Here is a 13400-nt window from a genome sequence, read left to right as displayed (position 1 = left end):
CCCTCTTCCTGGATTCAGGCCGCGGAGGTCCCTGTTCTGGGTCCGCATGGTGCTAATGGTTTCCCATGTGAAGTCAGTAGTCAGTCACGTCAGGGCAGCAGCGGACGCGCACTATTCCTAATTAGAATACCTGTGGTTGTATTTGTAGAGTTTCACTAACACCCAGAAAGCAGTTTGTACCGTAGATCTCAGACACACGCGGCTGGCTGACCCCAGTGCAGCCCCTCTCTCCATGTACTTTGCCTCCATGAGTGACATTACAGGCCTTCAAGACCCACCACCCTGCCTGCTCCTCAACGTTCTCAACCTGGGCGACCAAAAGAATACCAGGAAGCTCTTAAAAAGACATTATCAGCACGTAAAAATCAGTAACCTATATATTATAACATACAACGGAGCAAAACCAAACAAATAAAAGACTTTTCTTTTAGATGTCAGAGAAGAACTGTGGACAGGCCTTAAGAACATAAACAGCCCCACTTTGTTCCAGTGGTCAGATGGTACGGAAGTCACGCTAACGTACTGGAACGAGAATGAGCCCAGTGTTCCCTACAATAAGACTCCCAACTGCGTTTCCTATTTAGGAAAGGTAGGACACCTCCCGTGGCTTATTTATAGTCTTCTTGTTAGAGCTAATAATAATAACATTGTGCTGGGAACGGGATTTGTGTGCAAGCTGGGAGGGAAAAGGTAAAATCCTGTAGAGTATCATTCTGATAGCCGGTGAGTGGAGGGTAAACAAAGGCAGCTGCTGAGTAAGCAGCCTGCTGTCTGTCTGCGCCTCCCTGCAGTCTAGAAAAGATACACAGACACTTTGGAACTCTGTGTCAGGCTGTCTCAAATAACCTGCCTTCTTCGAGGGTCTGAGTCTCCATCAGCCTTTCTCTCACTATGATGGACATTTGGCAAGTAGCCACAGGGTAGCCTGGAAGGTTCCTTCCATGTTATGATTAAGTTTCAAATTAGTCATAATTTGAGGCTAATTGGAAAACACTATTCAATATTTCAATTTCATATGGTTTTCAATATTTTAATTTTTTAATTTATATAAAGTGTTAGGTTAGATTTGTCCAGAAAACTCTTTTCCTGAGATGTACGGCTTGCTAATCACTCATTGAACATGCTCTGGTGAGGAGCCTAAACTAGGCTGTGTCTTGTCTGGAGGACTCAAGCACCTCCTTTAACTTTTTCGATTGCTTTCCTCTAGGCAGCTCTCTCCTGGCATTCAGGGTGACTGTCACCCAGACATCTAGACTTTAAATGGAAGCAACAAATTGTGTTCGTATTTAGAACTGTTTCAGTCAGGAGGATGTGTTTTAGAAGGTGTCACACTTGGTGGCCTACTTTAAAAGCCAAGATGTCTCAAAAAACATTGTCAAAAAGTGGAAGCGACAAGTGAACAGAAGGCATAGCTGAGTTCAAAGCTGACCCTCGCTACAGCTGAGCCACTAACATTTCATTTCAAGAAGCAATGTGGCTTAGTTCGGCCAAGTATCTTATGTAGCATACTTAAAGAGACAATTTTGACATCTATGTCGGAGTAGAATTAAGAGAAATTTTCCACCTTCGACTTCTTGAGTAGTAGACCCCACAGTCACCATCATCCTTACGCAGATGAGGAAATGTGAGCAGACATTGGCTGATGCTTCCCAAAGACTTGCTCTGTGAACTAACTGCAGCCAGGTCACTGGGAAGCGACCAGACGCTGGCAGTGTTTGGTGGTATTTCACTCTTTTCAGGGGCCTGCCATCCTATCCCAAATAAGTCACACGTGGAGGTTTACTATCACTTATGAATGCCCAGCCTTAGCTTGGCTTAGTTTCTAGCCACCTTTCCTTATCTTAACTTATCCCATCTATCTTTTGCCTCTGGACTTTTCCCGTTCTCTAACTTCTGTAATCGTATGGCTTGCTGTGTAGCTAGCTAAGTGGCTGGCCCCTGGAATCCTCCTTCTTCTCTGGCTCCTTCTTTCCAGATTTCTCCCTCTATATATTCTCTCTGCCTGCCAGCCCTGCCTATCCTTTCTCCTGCCTTGCTATTGGCCAGTTCTTCATTAGAGCATCAGGTGTTTTAGACAGGCACAGTAACACAGCTTCACAGAGTTCAACAAATGCAACATAAACAAAAGGAACACACTTAAAATAATACTCTACTACAGAGGGGCTTTTCTCTACTCAACTTTCTGACTAACTGTCCTTCAGTAAGGTTTTATTGGCACACTTCTAAGAGAGGGATTTTTGTGCTCGCTGTGACCTGGGGATGACAGGCTGAGCCATTGCTTTTCCTGGCCTCCCAGAGTTATTGTGATTTAATTCTGAGTATTTGACAAATGTTTCCTTTGGTAAGAAGTATTTTTTTTCTTCTTTAAAAGTTAGGTCAGTGGAAAGTCCAGTCCTGTGAAAAGAAACTCAGATATGTATGTAAGAAAAAAGGAGAAATAACCACTGATACAAAGTCTGATAAACTGTGTCCTCCAGATGAGGTAAGTAATCCCTGCGTGAATTTCCCTAAGTGGAATTATCCTTTCTTGCTTAAAGATGACGTTGAAGTTTAACCAATTCAAACTTGCCAAGTAAAAGTACTGGTTTCTCTTCATTTATTTGAGAAAAAGCGAGAAAGAAGAGAATCCTAACACATTGGCTTTCTTACAGAAAGAAAGATTTACCTATTTATGAATTTCTATAAACATGCAAATATGACTACTATTGATGGTTCGATTTCCTCCAATGACAATACTCTTACTGAAAAATAATTCAACTAACAGCTGCAATGGGGTGTGTCAGGTACAAAGGACAAAGAAAATTATGCCACCTCTCAGTCATGTAGACCTGTGAAACTGATCCACCCTTATCAAGTGAATAATCATGTCCTCCCTCATCAAGTGAATAATCAGGTCCACCCCTTCCTCATGTTGATGATTTTGTCAAAGTAACAGGATCCCGCTTGTTTGAGGGGGACATCATTAAGTTTCAAACACTGTGATGATATTCCTCTTTTAATTTAGGGCTGGAAGAGACATGGAGAAACCTGTTACAAAATTTACGAGAAGGAGGTCCCTTTTGGAACGAACTGCAATCTGACCATCACTAGCAGGTGTGACCATCAATACACATATCCTAGAAAACTTTTAACTGAGTTTCCCTAAACAATTCCCTAAGGTGGCAGGGGAAGGGCAGGGGAGGCAGTGTTATTTCAAAAACTGTGCGACATTTGCTAGATTGGTTCATCTTTTGTAGATTTGAACAAGAATACTTGAATGATATGATGAAGAAGTATGACAAGTCCCTTCAGAAGTACTTCTGGACGGGCCTGAGAGATGCCGATGCCCGCGGAGAGTACAGTTGGGCCATCACTGGTGGAGTAAAGCAGGCTATGACCTTTTCCAACTGGAATTTTCTTGAACCAGGTGAGTGTTTTATAAAGGGTTGACAACGCCTCGGGACAGAGCTTACAAGGAGGGAGTTGGTATAGCGCTGAGCCCAAAGCTTTCACGTGGCACCAGATTTGCAGATGCTCTCTACCCAGTCTGCAAAGCTTGCTTGCGTCTGTCTATTCAGGTTTCCCAGGAGACATAGACAGCTAGCAGGCTGTGTGGCACTAGGGGCAGAGACAGCCAGCCCCAGGAGTGAGTCACAGGAGGCCATGACTTAGCACTGTGCCAGGTCCACCTGTGGTTCTGAGCTTACGATTTCCCCAAAAGCTCGCTGTTCTAAGGTGAAAGGTGGAGTGGAGCACTTGAGGAAGCAGACACCATTCTCAAGCTTGGGATTCCTAACTATTCTAAATGCTAACTCGTTAAAGATTATCACACACACGCCGCTGGTTGTCGTGATGAGGTGAGGGCAGAACATTCAAAGAGAAGGAGAAAAGAGAGAGAGAAAGAGAAGGCACAGGCTCAGCTGGACGTGGTATGCACACCTTTGATCCCACCCCTCAGAACGAAGAGGCAAGTAGATATTTGTGAGTTCTACATAGTGAGTTCCAGGACAGCCAGAGCTATATAGCCTATAGAGAAAAACAAAAGGGCGCAGACTCAGTACACACACACACACACACACACACACACACACACACACACACATACACACACATATGAGCAATCTATGTTTAAAACAGAAGTAACAACGTTAGTGAGTTCTGCCTGGAGCCCTATGGCCTGGGCACCACAGTATGACACCTACCTCCTGACAAGGTTGGAGAGAGGGAGGGACCATCTCTGCTGTTTCAGCTTTAGAGATTTAAAGGGTACCAACAAAAGAATACCAACTGCAATGTAAGAAAACTGGTGGTATTATAGAAATATGGCTTCATTTGAAACAGAGTCGTAGACCGGGAAGGGATGAAACACAGCATCCCTCCCTATACACCTGCCACCTGTGTCTGGGTCTAAGGGAGTTGGGGATCTTCAGAACTGGAGGCTGTGAAGTCAGAAACAGTGCCGCTGTCCTGGACATCAAGTCCAGTGCTTTCCAAAGCCAGGGTCGGAGAACCTAGAGCCAGCGGCAGAAGTATGAGGGCTGGGCTGTTTTACTTTGTTTTGGGTTTTGTTTTTGTTTTGTTTTGTTTTGTTTGTTTGGTTGTTTGGTTGTTTGGTTGTTTGGTTGGTTGGGTGAGTGAGTGGGTGCTTTTTTGTTTTTTTGGTGTGTTGGGGGGTGAGGTTTTGTTTTTCCATCTTGTTTTTTAAATGTAAGTCTCAAATAAAACCTAGATGTTTCCTGTGAAGTATTTTACATTTTTATCTGTCACCTAACTTCATCCTTAGGAAAGCAGTATAAAGTAGCATTTATTTCAAAAGCATTGACCACAATTTGCCTTGGAAACCAGGATTTGATGTAGAAGGACCTGAGAAATCCCATCTGACTTTAGAGCTGAGAAAATAGAGGCTTCAGGGACTTATTAACGAAGTATTCCTGGTTGTTGAATTAATAAAATCGAGACCTCTGACTTCAAGCCAGCGCAGTTTAGATTGGGCTTTGAGTGAGCTGAAGGTCCTGAGTCCCTCCACTTCCCTTTCTTTAAATGTTCGATATTTTTACATGATCTTATATAATGTGATCATTAAGATATTTTTCTAGAACATGGAAACTGGACTGTGTGATCTCATAATAGGACACAGTATTTTAAAGAGAGAATCTACACACACACACACAAAAACAAAAAAAAAATCTCATGATCATGACTATCAGTGTGAGTAGCATTAATAATAACAAAATTATCTTTTTACTTAGAGAAGGTAGAATATAGATGCTAATCCTGGTTAAATATCAGATAAGGTAGACATATTCTAACAAGTAGGATATGGACATCTTGCTGACAAATGCCTGTAATCTAGGCACTTAGGGCTGAGGCAGGAAGACCCCAAACTTGAGGCCAGCCTGGATTACATAGCAAGAACTTGTCTTTGTTTGTTTGTTTGTTTGTTTGTTTGTTTGTTTTGTTTAGATTTTAGTTTTTAGAGATAGGATATTTCTGTGTAGCCTTGGCTATCCTGGAACTCCCTCTGTAGACCAGGCTGGCCTCGAACACAGAGATCCGCCTGCCTCTGCCTCTCAAGTGCTGGGATTAAAGGCATGCGCCACCACCGCCTGGCTGTTCTTTGGAAGTTTTAATTTTTTATTGACTTTCCCCCAGCATCTCCAGGTGGGTGTGTGGCTATGTCTACCGGAAGGACTCTTGGCAGGTGGGAAGTGAAAAACTGCAAAAGCTTCAGAGCACTTTCAATATGCAAGAAAATGAGGGGACCCCAGGAGCCCAAGGAAGCAGTTCCAAAGCCCGATGCCCCCTGTCCTCAAGGATGGCTCACTTTCCCCTCCAGTCTTTCTTGTTATAAGGTAAAGCTGCATTTCCATTCAGTCCTTCAATGGAGTCATTCTTCTCCTATCCTGGTTCTTGTTCTTGTACAAATGATGTTCCTCCTTTTGAGCATGCAGAACCTAATACAAGTGTTTGGGAGTGTAGGGTCCTTAGAAAAGCATCATGGAACTCTGGCATCAACCTGTACCCTACCCATGTCCTGCCCTCAAAAGTAAGACCAAAGCCAGAGTGACCTTTTTCCCATGGTTCTTTCCTCCTGAGAAGCTGAGTGACCTGCAGCATGCCGACATCATGTGTAGGATTCTCATAGGTCCCCAACTCTTCTTATTGGATTAAAAATTTTGTAAGACACCCAGCTAGCTTAGTCAGTAGAACACGAGACTCTTAAAATTCCTTCATTATCTAATGAGAACCAGTTCTTATTGTGTTAAAAAATAATAATTTGGGGTCTGTGTCTTAGGGTTTTCATGCTGTGAAGAGACACCAAGACCATGGCAACCCTCATAAAGAAAACATTTAAATTGAGGTGGCTTGCTTACCATTTCAGAGGTTCAGTCCATTATCGTCATGGTGGAGAGCATGGCAGTGTGCAGGCAGACACAGTGCTGGAGAGGTGGCTGAGAATCCTATCTTGCAGGCCATGGGAAATGTACTGAGATACTGGATGGTATCCTGAGCATCAGAATCCTCAAAGCCCACCCCCACAGAGGCACACTTCCTCCAATGACGCCATACCCACTCCAACAAAGCCACACCTCCTAATGGCACCACTCCCTATGAGATTATGGGGCCCAATTACTTCCAAACTACCACAATCTGTAACATTTGTCTAGTTCCATAACCAAACCATTCAACATCCTTCCTAAACCCCATGGTAATTACATTTAGTTTCGTACTTCTAGATGTCTGACTCAGTTAGGGTTTGACTGCTCGGCTGTGAATTCTGCCAGCTGTTAATAGTCAGCTCTACTGGGCTGTAGCTCTACTGTGACCTGGTGTCTGTTACCCTTCACTCTGGGGCTCAGGCAAAGGGGTGGCAGCTATTAGATTGTTTTTCTCATAGTAAATTCCGGGAGCCCAAGAAAGCAAGGCCAACCAAGTTGGTGCATTTCAGACCTCTGTTACTTCAGGGCCACTAACCTCAGCACACTTCATGGCCAAGTCCCTTTTAAAGGTGGAGAGAAGCATGCTCCTTCCACCTGGAGTCCTGGCTAGAGGAATGTTATAGGGCAGCAATCAGACAACTGTGGTTCCACACTCTCTGCCTGCTCCCCTGCTTCTTCCTCTTCTTTGAAATAGGGAGGGCTCTTTTGGCATAGAGTTAATCATCACAAATCAAAGAAACAGTCAAAAGTGCCAGGCTTTGATTTGGCACCGTCTGTCGATGTTCACATACCCATATAGATAGTTCTTTGATTATTTTTTATCAGAAAAAGAGCCCTGTTCTTCCGCAGGCTTCTGTGTTTGATGCTCAGAATTATGCTGTTGGCACATTTCTTCACAGAAGGCTGCTTTCAGAGTGTTCCTGTGTACCCTGTTCAGCCTTGACCATGGTGCACTTTCTCTTCAAGGTCCTAGGAATGTACTTGTTGGAGCAGTTCTCCAGCCTGGCTGGGGAAGGCCACTCACCTTGTGACAGTGGCCATCACTGTGGGCCTTTAGTTCACTGCAGGCAGGACTTGCCTGTTTGCTGTATATGCATTTAGTTATGTTTCCATTACACCTGAAAGAATTCATGTCGGGGACCCACACCTTTGACTGCAATTGGTTAAAAAAAAAAAAACTGCAAATATTTTGTGATCATTCCAGAAGAACAATATTCTATTTTCATTAAGGTGTTCCATATAGAAAGAACAGTAAGAAAGAGGAACTGGGAAGAAGCTGAAAGATTCTGCCAAGCGCTTGGAGCACACCTACCCAGCTTCAGCCATACGGATGAAATAAAGGACTTCGTTCGCTTGTTAACAGATCTGTTCAGGTGATACTTCTAGAAGGAGTGTTTCTGACCTAAGCCTGATGTCTTCTAGGTATTTAGGTTGTTGTGATTCAGCATATAAAAAGCCACCCATGCTTGACACACAAGCAGCATCAAGCAACCTTATTGCAAAGTACGTAAGAGATTCAAAGCTGACCAAGGTGGAGTCCTCACCCTTTGTGTACAATACCAACATCCAGGTTGAGAAAAGTGTGGCAAAAATATAGGGCAAAGATAAGGAGAGCCTTGGGAAGGAGCCAGAGGGGGAGGGAGTGTTTCTGGCGCGATCAGGGCAAATGTTATGAGGGAGGCTGAGTCTTAGAAGGCAGACAGTGTTTTGAACAGTCAGATAAAAATAGAAGCCAGAGAACACAAAATAGAAACAAAGGTATGAGAACAGAGTGGACAGCTGAGGAGGAAAGAGCCACGCAATGGGAAGTGGGATTGTCTGAAAATGTAACAGCCTTGCTAATCAGGGAAGAAGTTTGATCGAAGTTAGTCTCCAAATAATTTCAGTTGTGAAGAAGTTAATTGTTATGAACCACCTGTGTTCCTGTAAACACACATGTGTACAATCGCACAGGCAAGGCTAGGGCATGGATCGGTAGCAGCGTGCTCACCTAACATCTGTGAGGCCCTAAGTTCCTTTCTCCAGAAATGAAAAATAGTAAGAATATGAAGAGCAGGTCTGTAGATAGTCTCCAGCAACTAGTTAGAAAGCTGCTACTGCTGCCCCTGTGGAAAGCCACATGCAGTAAGGACAGTCTGAAAGACACTGAGAAGTTATCAAAGTGGGTACAGTCTGGCAGTGATGTTTGTGTGGAAGGCTCCTCTAATGTCCCTGGGGTCCTTCAGACAAATGTAGGTCAGCTGAAGCTTTCAGTACAATCACAGGAATTAGAGGCTTCAACGCATCAAAAGCACTTCTTCCTCACGTTTCTGAAGACTACAAGGTGGGTTTTTTTGTTTTGTTTTGTTTTTTGTTTGTTTGTTTGTTTAATCAAGGTGTACTAGGATAAATGACTTTTAAAAAAACACATAAATATATCCTAGTGAATATTTTCTCTACTATTCTGAATCCAACAAAAAAACCCTTTCCTCAAAATAAAAGTTTACGAGAAAAATGAGGATGATCTAACTAGCCTTGTTCTTTTGGACATCATTAAATATAAAAGATATGTGAAAACTGGCATCTAAAGCATTATTACAGTAGGAGATGCTGGCAATCTGTTTAGCTCCCAGTTAACTTCATTTTTGAAAGATTGATCTGAACAATGTGTATTGCATCCTTTGAAAAAACACGTCACAAACATGTCCTAGCTCAGATGTACATTTAAAAAAGCAAGGACACATAGAATAAGTAGTTTATTGTAAAAGGATATGGTGAAATCCAAAGTCTTGATAGTTAATGTATGTCATTACAAGAACAGAACAAAACTACCCTAAATCTTAACAGAGAAAACTGTCCTAATGGCGGGCTTCAGGGGCTGTGGAGACGCCTCAGCAGGTGAAGGCACTTACCACTCATGCCTGATGATTTGAGTGCCAGCCCGGAAGCCAGATGCCATGGCACATCACAGCTCTCCTGTGGTGAGATGGAAGGTGGAAACCAGAAATGCCTGGGAGCTTGTGGGCCAGCTAGTCCAGAATATGGATGTACCAGAAACAAGAAAGACCCTGCCTCACCAGGATCAAACAAAAGAACTGAGTCTTGAAAATCATCCTCTAACACACACACACAGGCACCATGGCACAGATCCGCTCCTCTCCCATCCACCCACACAGAGTTGTTTTTCTTTTTTTTAATCTTAAAAGGAATACTTTAATAAATATCAGGCTTTAGACACTTTCTGAATAAAAACTGGAATGCAGAAACAAAATAGTTGTGAAAAAATAGGAAGGCATAATAAATTATTTTATCTGGAATCCATATTTTAGAAACAGATCTTATAAATATTAAAAATTTAACATTCAGTAGAGTTTAAAAGTATATGTCCATAAATCAGATGTAGGAGGGGAAGAAAGCTGTACAATGTCCATGTAGAGAATTATAGAAATGAAATAACGAAAGATTAATCTAGCATAAAGTTGGCAATGGCCCAATTTGTACATTATCAATTTTGATTAAGTACAAGTCTACAAATTTATTCAATAATGAAATCCGATCCTATTTTGCTAAACACACACACACACACACCCGAGACAAATCTGGCATTAGTGTTTGTCCAGCCTCGAGATTATGGTGTTTCCATTCTGGGTGGAAGGAAGCACAACATGCTTTAAAATGGTGCATTTCAGTAATAGTCCTTCTCTCTAAAGGTTAAAGGAAGTGGTGACATTTTATGTACAATTGCTGAACAGTGACTCACCGACACAGGCATCACTTGGTTTGCCATGTCCTTGGCTCATTATGTTTTGGTCCTTTTTACTTGCCTGTGCTATCTGTGTGGTTGTCCCATGTTAACTCAAATAACGAAAGAGTTAATGACCAAAGCTAGAGATTGTATGATCTGTACTTGAAAGTTTTCCTGTGTCCCGCCTGGCCTGCAGTCAGGACAAATCTCTTTCACCCACTGGTTGGGCAGCCGCTTGGACCCAAATAAACACACACAGGCTAATACTATTTTTAAACTGTGGCCGTGGCAGGCTACTTGCTATCTAGTTCTTATATCTAAAGTTAACCCATTTCTATACATCTATACTTTGCCACGTGGCTCATGGCTTACCTGTACTTTAACGTCTTGCTTCTCATGGCAGCAGCTGGCAGTGTCTCCTGTTTCTGCTCTTCCTCTCCCCAGAATTCTCCTTGTCTGCTTATCCCACCTATACTTTCTGCCTGGCTACTGGCCAATCAGCATTTTATTAAACCAGTGTCCAAAAGCATTATTACCACAGCAGTGATCTGAAACTGCATCTAGAAAAATTTGTAATTAATTTCTGTCTTAACATATAAATATGTCACATGTTAGATGTGTTTAATTAACATATAAATGCTTATTACATTAGAAATATAATGCTCAATTCACTATCTGTCATAATTAATGAGGGAGCATTTTTGAAATGCATTCTCATAAAAGCAACAGGTAAGGATGTCTATTACTATCATTGTTGAGCTATTTTGTAATTTAATATATATTAAGATAGAAAATGTTACATGTAAACATATTGTTTTAAGTGAATAAAAAGGAAAATTATAAAAATTTAAAGATATGCTTCTCACACTGAAAACTAGACTTCAAAATACATAAACAATGGGTATTACATCTAGCAAGCAAGATTTTGAGTGATTTTTTTAAATACTCTGCTAGAAAAAATTTTACTATATTTTACAGGTTTGCTTTATCATAGTGAATCATAAACACTCTATATTTTCTTATTAAGGTAGGCATGATGGCACACTCCTGTAGTCAATCCTAGCCTAGGGATGTGTGTGGAGGCTCACAAAGGTTTCCTAGTGAGATCTGAGCATGCTTTCCCCAGCAGAGCTGCATTAGAGGATTGCTTGACCATGTGCATGGTTTCTAGGTGATTGGAAAGGTCTGCACTTGGCTGTGCTGGGGGGGAGCTCTTTGGTCCACCCCTTGGCAATCCCATAAATAGCCCTTTAAAAGAGACATAAGGGGCGGTGGATAATGATCCGGGCCCTCCCGAGCGAGGCTCTCCTGTGTTTCTATCTCTTTCTCTCCCCTCCATCCTCCTATCTAAATCTCTTATCCCTCTCTCCTCAAGAGCACCCTGGGGTAAAATGTGGGAGCCGGTCTCCAGCTGGTCTCCCACAGATGTGGAGGCAAGAGGATCAAGAGTTCAAGATCATTCTTGGCTACATAGGGAATCTGAGGATTGAACCCTGATTCTCATGAATGCAAGACAAGCATTCTACCATTGAGCTATGCCCTAGCCCTCCTCATTTTTCTTTTGAGACAAGAGTCTCATGTAGCCCAGGCTGGATACATTAGTTGTCTGAAACAATACTGTACTTGAGTATTGATATAAAATACAATACCTAGATTTTATAATTGTCTGTGTGTGGAGCATTTGTTGTAGGATTTCAGGTGTTCTAGACTTCATCATCTTGTATTAGGCCTAAGCCAATTTGGATATACTTATCCTTAGATTCTTTTTGAAGGGAGTCTTGGCTGTTTCCTCATAGGCTTGAGAGTAGAGTATAGTGATTACAATTTCAGATCAAAGCCTTCTGTGCTTGCAGTCATTTGTTACACAGACATATGTTGAAGCAGCCACATTCCAGACCGTCTACCTCGGAAGCTTGAAAGCCTCATCCCAGCAGTCTGTCTTGGAGCATTTTGAGCTGTGTTGCAGGCTCACTTGAGGTAGATGGAACAAGGACAGAATTTTGTTCCTATGATCATTTCTATCAGGCTGTCATAGTCACCTGACCTAGCACCTAGCCCTGGGGCCACGTAGGGACTGTAGGTGCCATTTCTAAAGATGCAGGTCACTGGAAAATACCTTTTAATGAAAGGTAAGGCTCCTGAGTATCTTAGCCAGTCCTTGTATCTTGAGTAATTTGTTTCACCAACAAAAAAAGCCCATTTCTGAGGTCTTGCTCATTAACAAACTTCTAAATTTGGCTGATAACCCTGTTTATAACATTGAGCAGAAACCAACGCCTTTAGTATACCATAGAATCAAAGGGTCCTTGTAATAGCTGCCTCTGGGGCATGGCCTTTGAAATACACTGCCAATCTTAGCTGAAGTTGGGAATTTTAACAAGGCAACCTAATAAGATCATGAGCTTCAAACTCATCATGAGCACACACACTCACACACACACACACACACACACACACACACACACACACAATCATACTATCTAGGTGAAGCATTCTTAGAAAATATTTACAGAACAAACTCACAATTCTTTGCAAGGAGTTATTATCTCCGATTGGAGCAGGAAGCCATGGACAAGTGCTGAGCAATATATCTGCAGATATTTGAGAGGCCAATTAATAGAAAAATGTCATAGCCCTGTGTGGTAGAAATAGCTATTAAGAACATCAGTGGGCAGAGTGGATTACATGAGAGAAAGCTGTGTGAAAGGTGGCTACTTTTATTGATTTGTTCCTTTTTAGCACTATTGAACACCCTCCTTAAAAACTAATATGAGCTCATACGTAAAACCTGGAAAGTACATAAAAAAGTAAAGAAGAAAATGAAAACGGTTTAAAATATTACTTCTAGGCAACGTTTTGTGGAAATAGTTTCCATTTTCTTCCATTCTTATACACATTTTCATAAAATTGTCCGAAGAAAAAACTATTTAAATTTTTTTCTGTCTACAAAAGTAATGCATATTGAAAATGGAAAAGATGGAAGTGTAGAAAAAAATAAAACTCCATAATACCTTCACCTGTAGGGACTCTATTTTATTTGTATGTGAATGCTAACAAGCTAGCAAAAGGCCGTATACACAGACTATTCTATCCAATTAATAAATGCTCCATTATAAAGCAATTGTTTGCTTGGGCTGTGCTTAGAAGAAGAACATACTTTAAAAATTGCCCCAGTTATTTAACGGAAAGGAGGAAGCAGAGTCATTTGTAGTAGAAAATTATTATTAAGCTCACCCCTAAATGTGTTGCTTTTATTA

The 13400-nt window shown here is 41.8% G+C and overlaps 1 protein-coding gene across 2 annotated transcripts in view; it reads left to right on the top strand.

The window, feature by feature from the left end:
- LOC118582574 (lymphocyte antigen 75) overlaps nt 1-13400 on the top strand; it is a 133667-nt gene that overhangs the window by 23246 nt on the left and 97021 nt on the right. For both annotated transcript variants that reach the window (XM_036185549.1, XM_036185547.1), the window contains exons 8-13: nt 432-589; nt 2372-2482; nt 3005-3093; nt 3237-3406; nt 5632-5831; nt 7650-7792. In XM_036185549.1, the coding sequence (XP_036041442.1) occupies nt 432-589; nt 2372-2482; nt 3005-3093; nt 3237-3406; nt 5632-5831; nt 7650-7792 (871 nt within the window). The remainder of the gene's footprint in view (nt 1-431; nt 590-2371; nt 2483-3004; nt 3094-3236; nt 3407-5631; nt 5832-7649; nt 7793-13400) is intronic.

This window comes from Onychomys torridus, chromosome 4, assembly GCF_903995425.1.
Source record: "Onychomys torridus chromosome 4, mOncTor1.1, whole genome shotgun sequence".
NCBI classification, from domain to species: Eukaryota; Metazoa; Chordata; class Mammalia; order Rodentia; family Cricetidae; genus Onychomys; species Onychomys torridus.
Note: the sequence above shows the minus strand (reverse complement) of the source record. Positions and strands in the feature narration are given on the sequence as shown.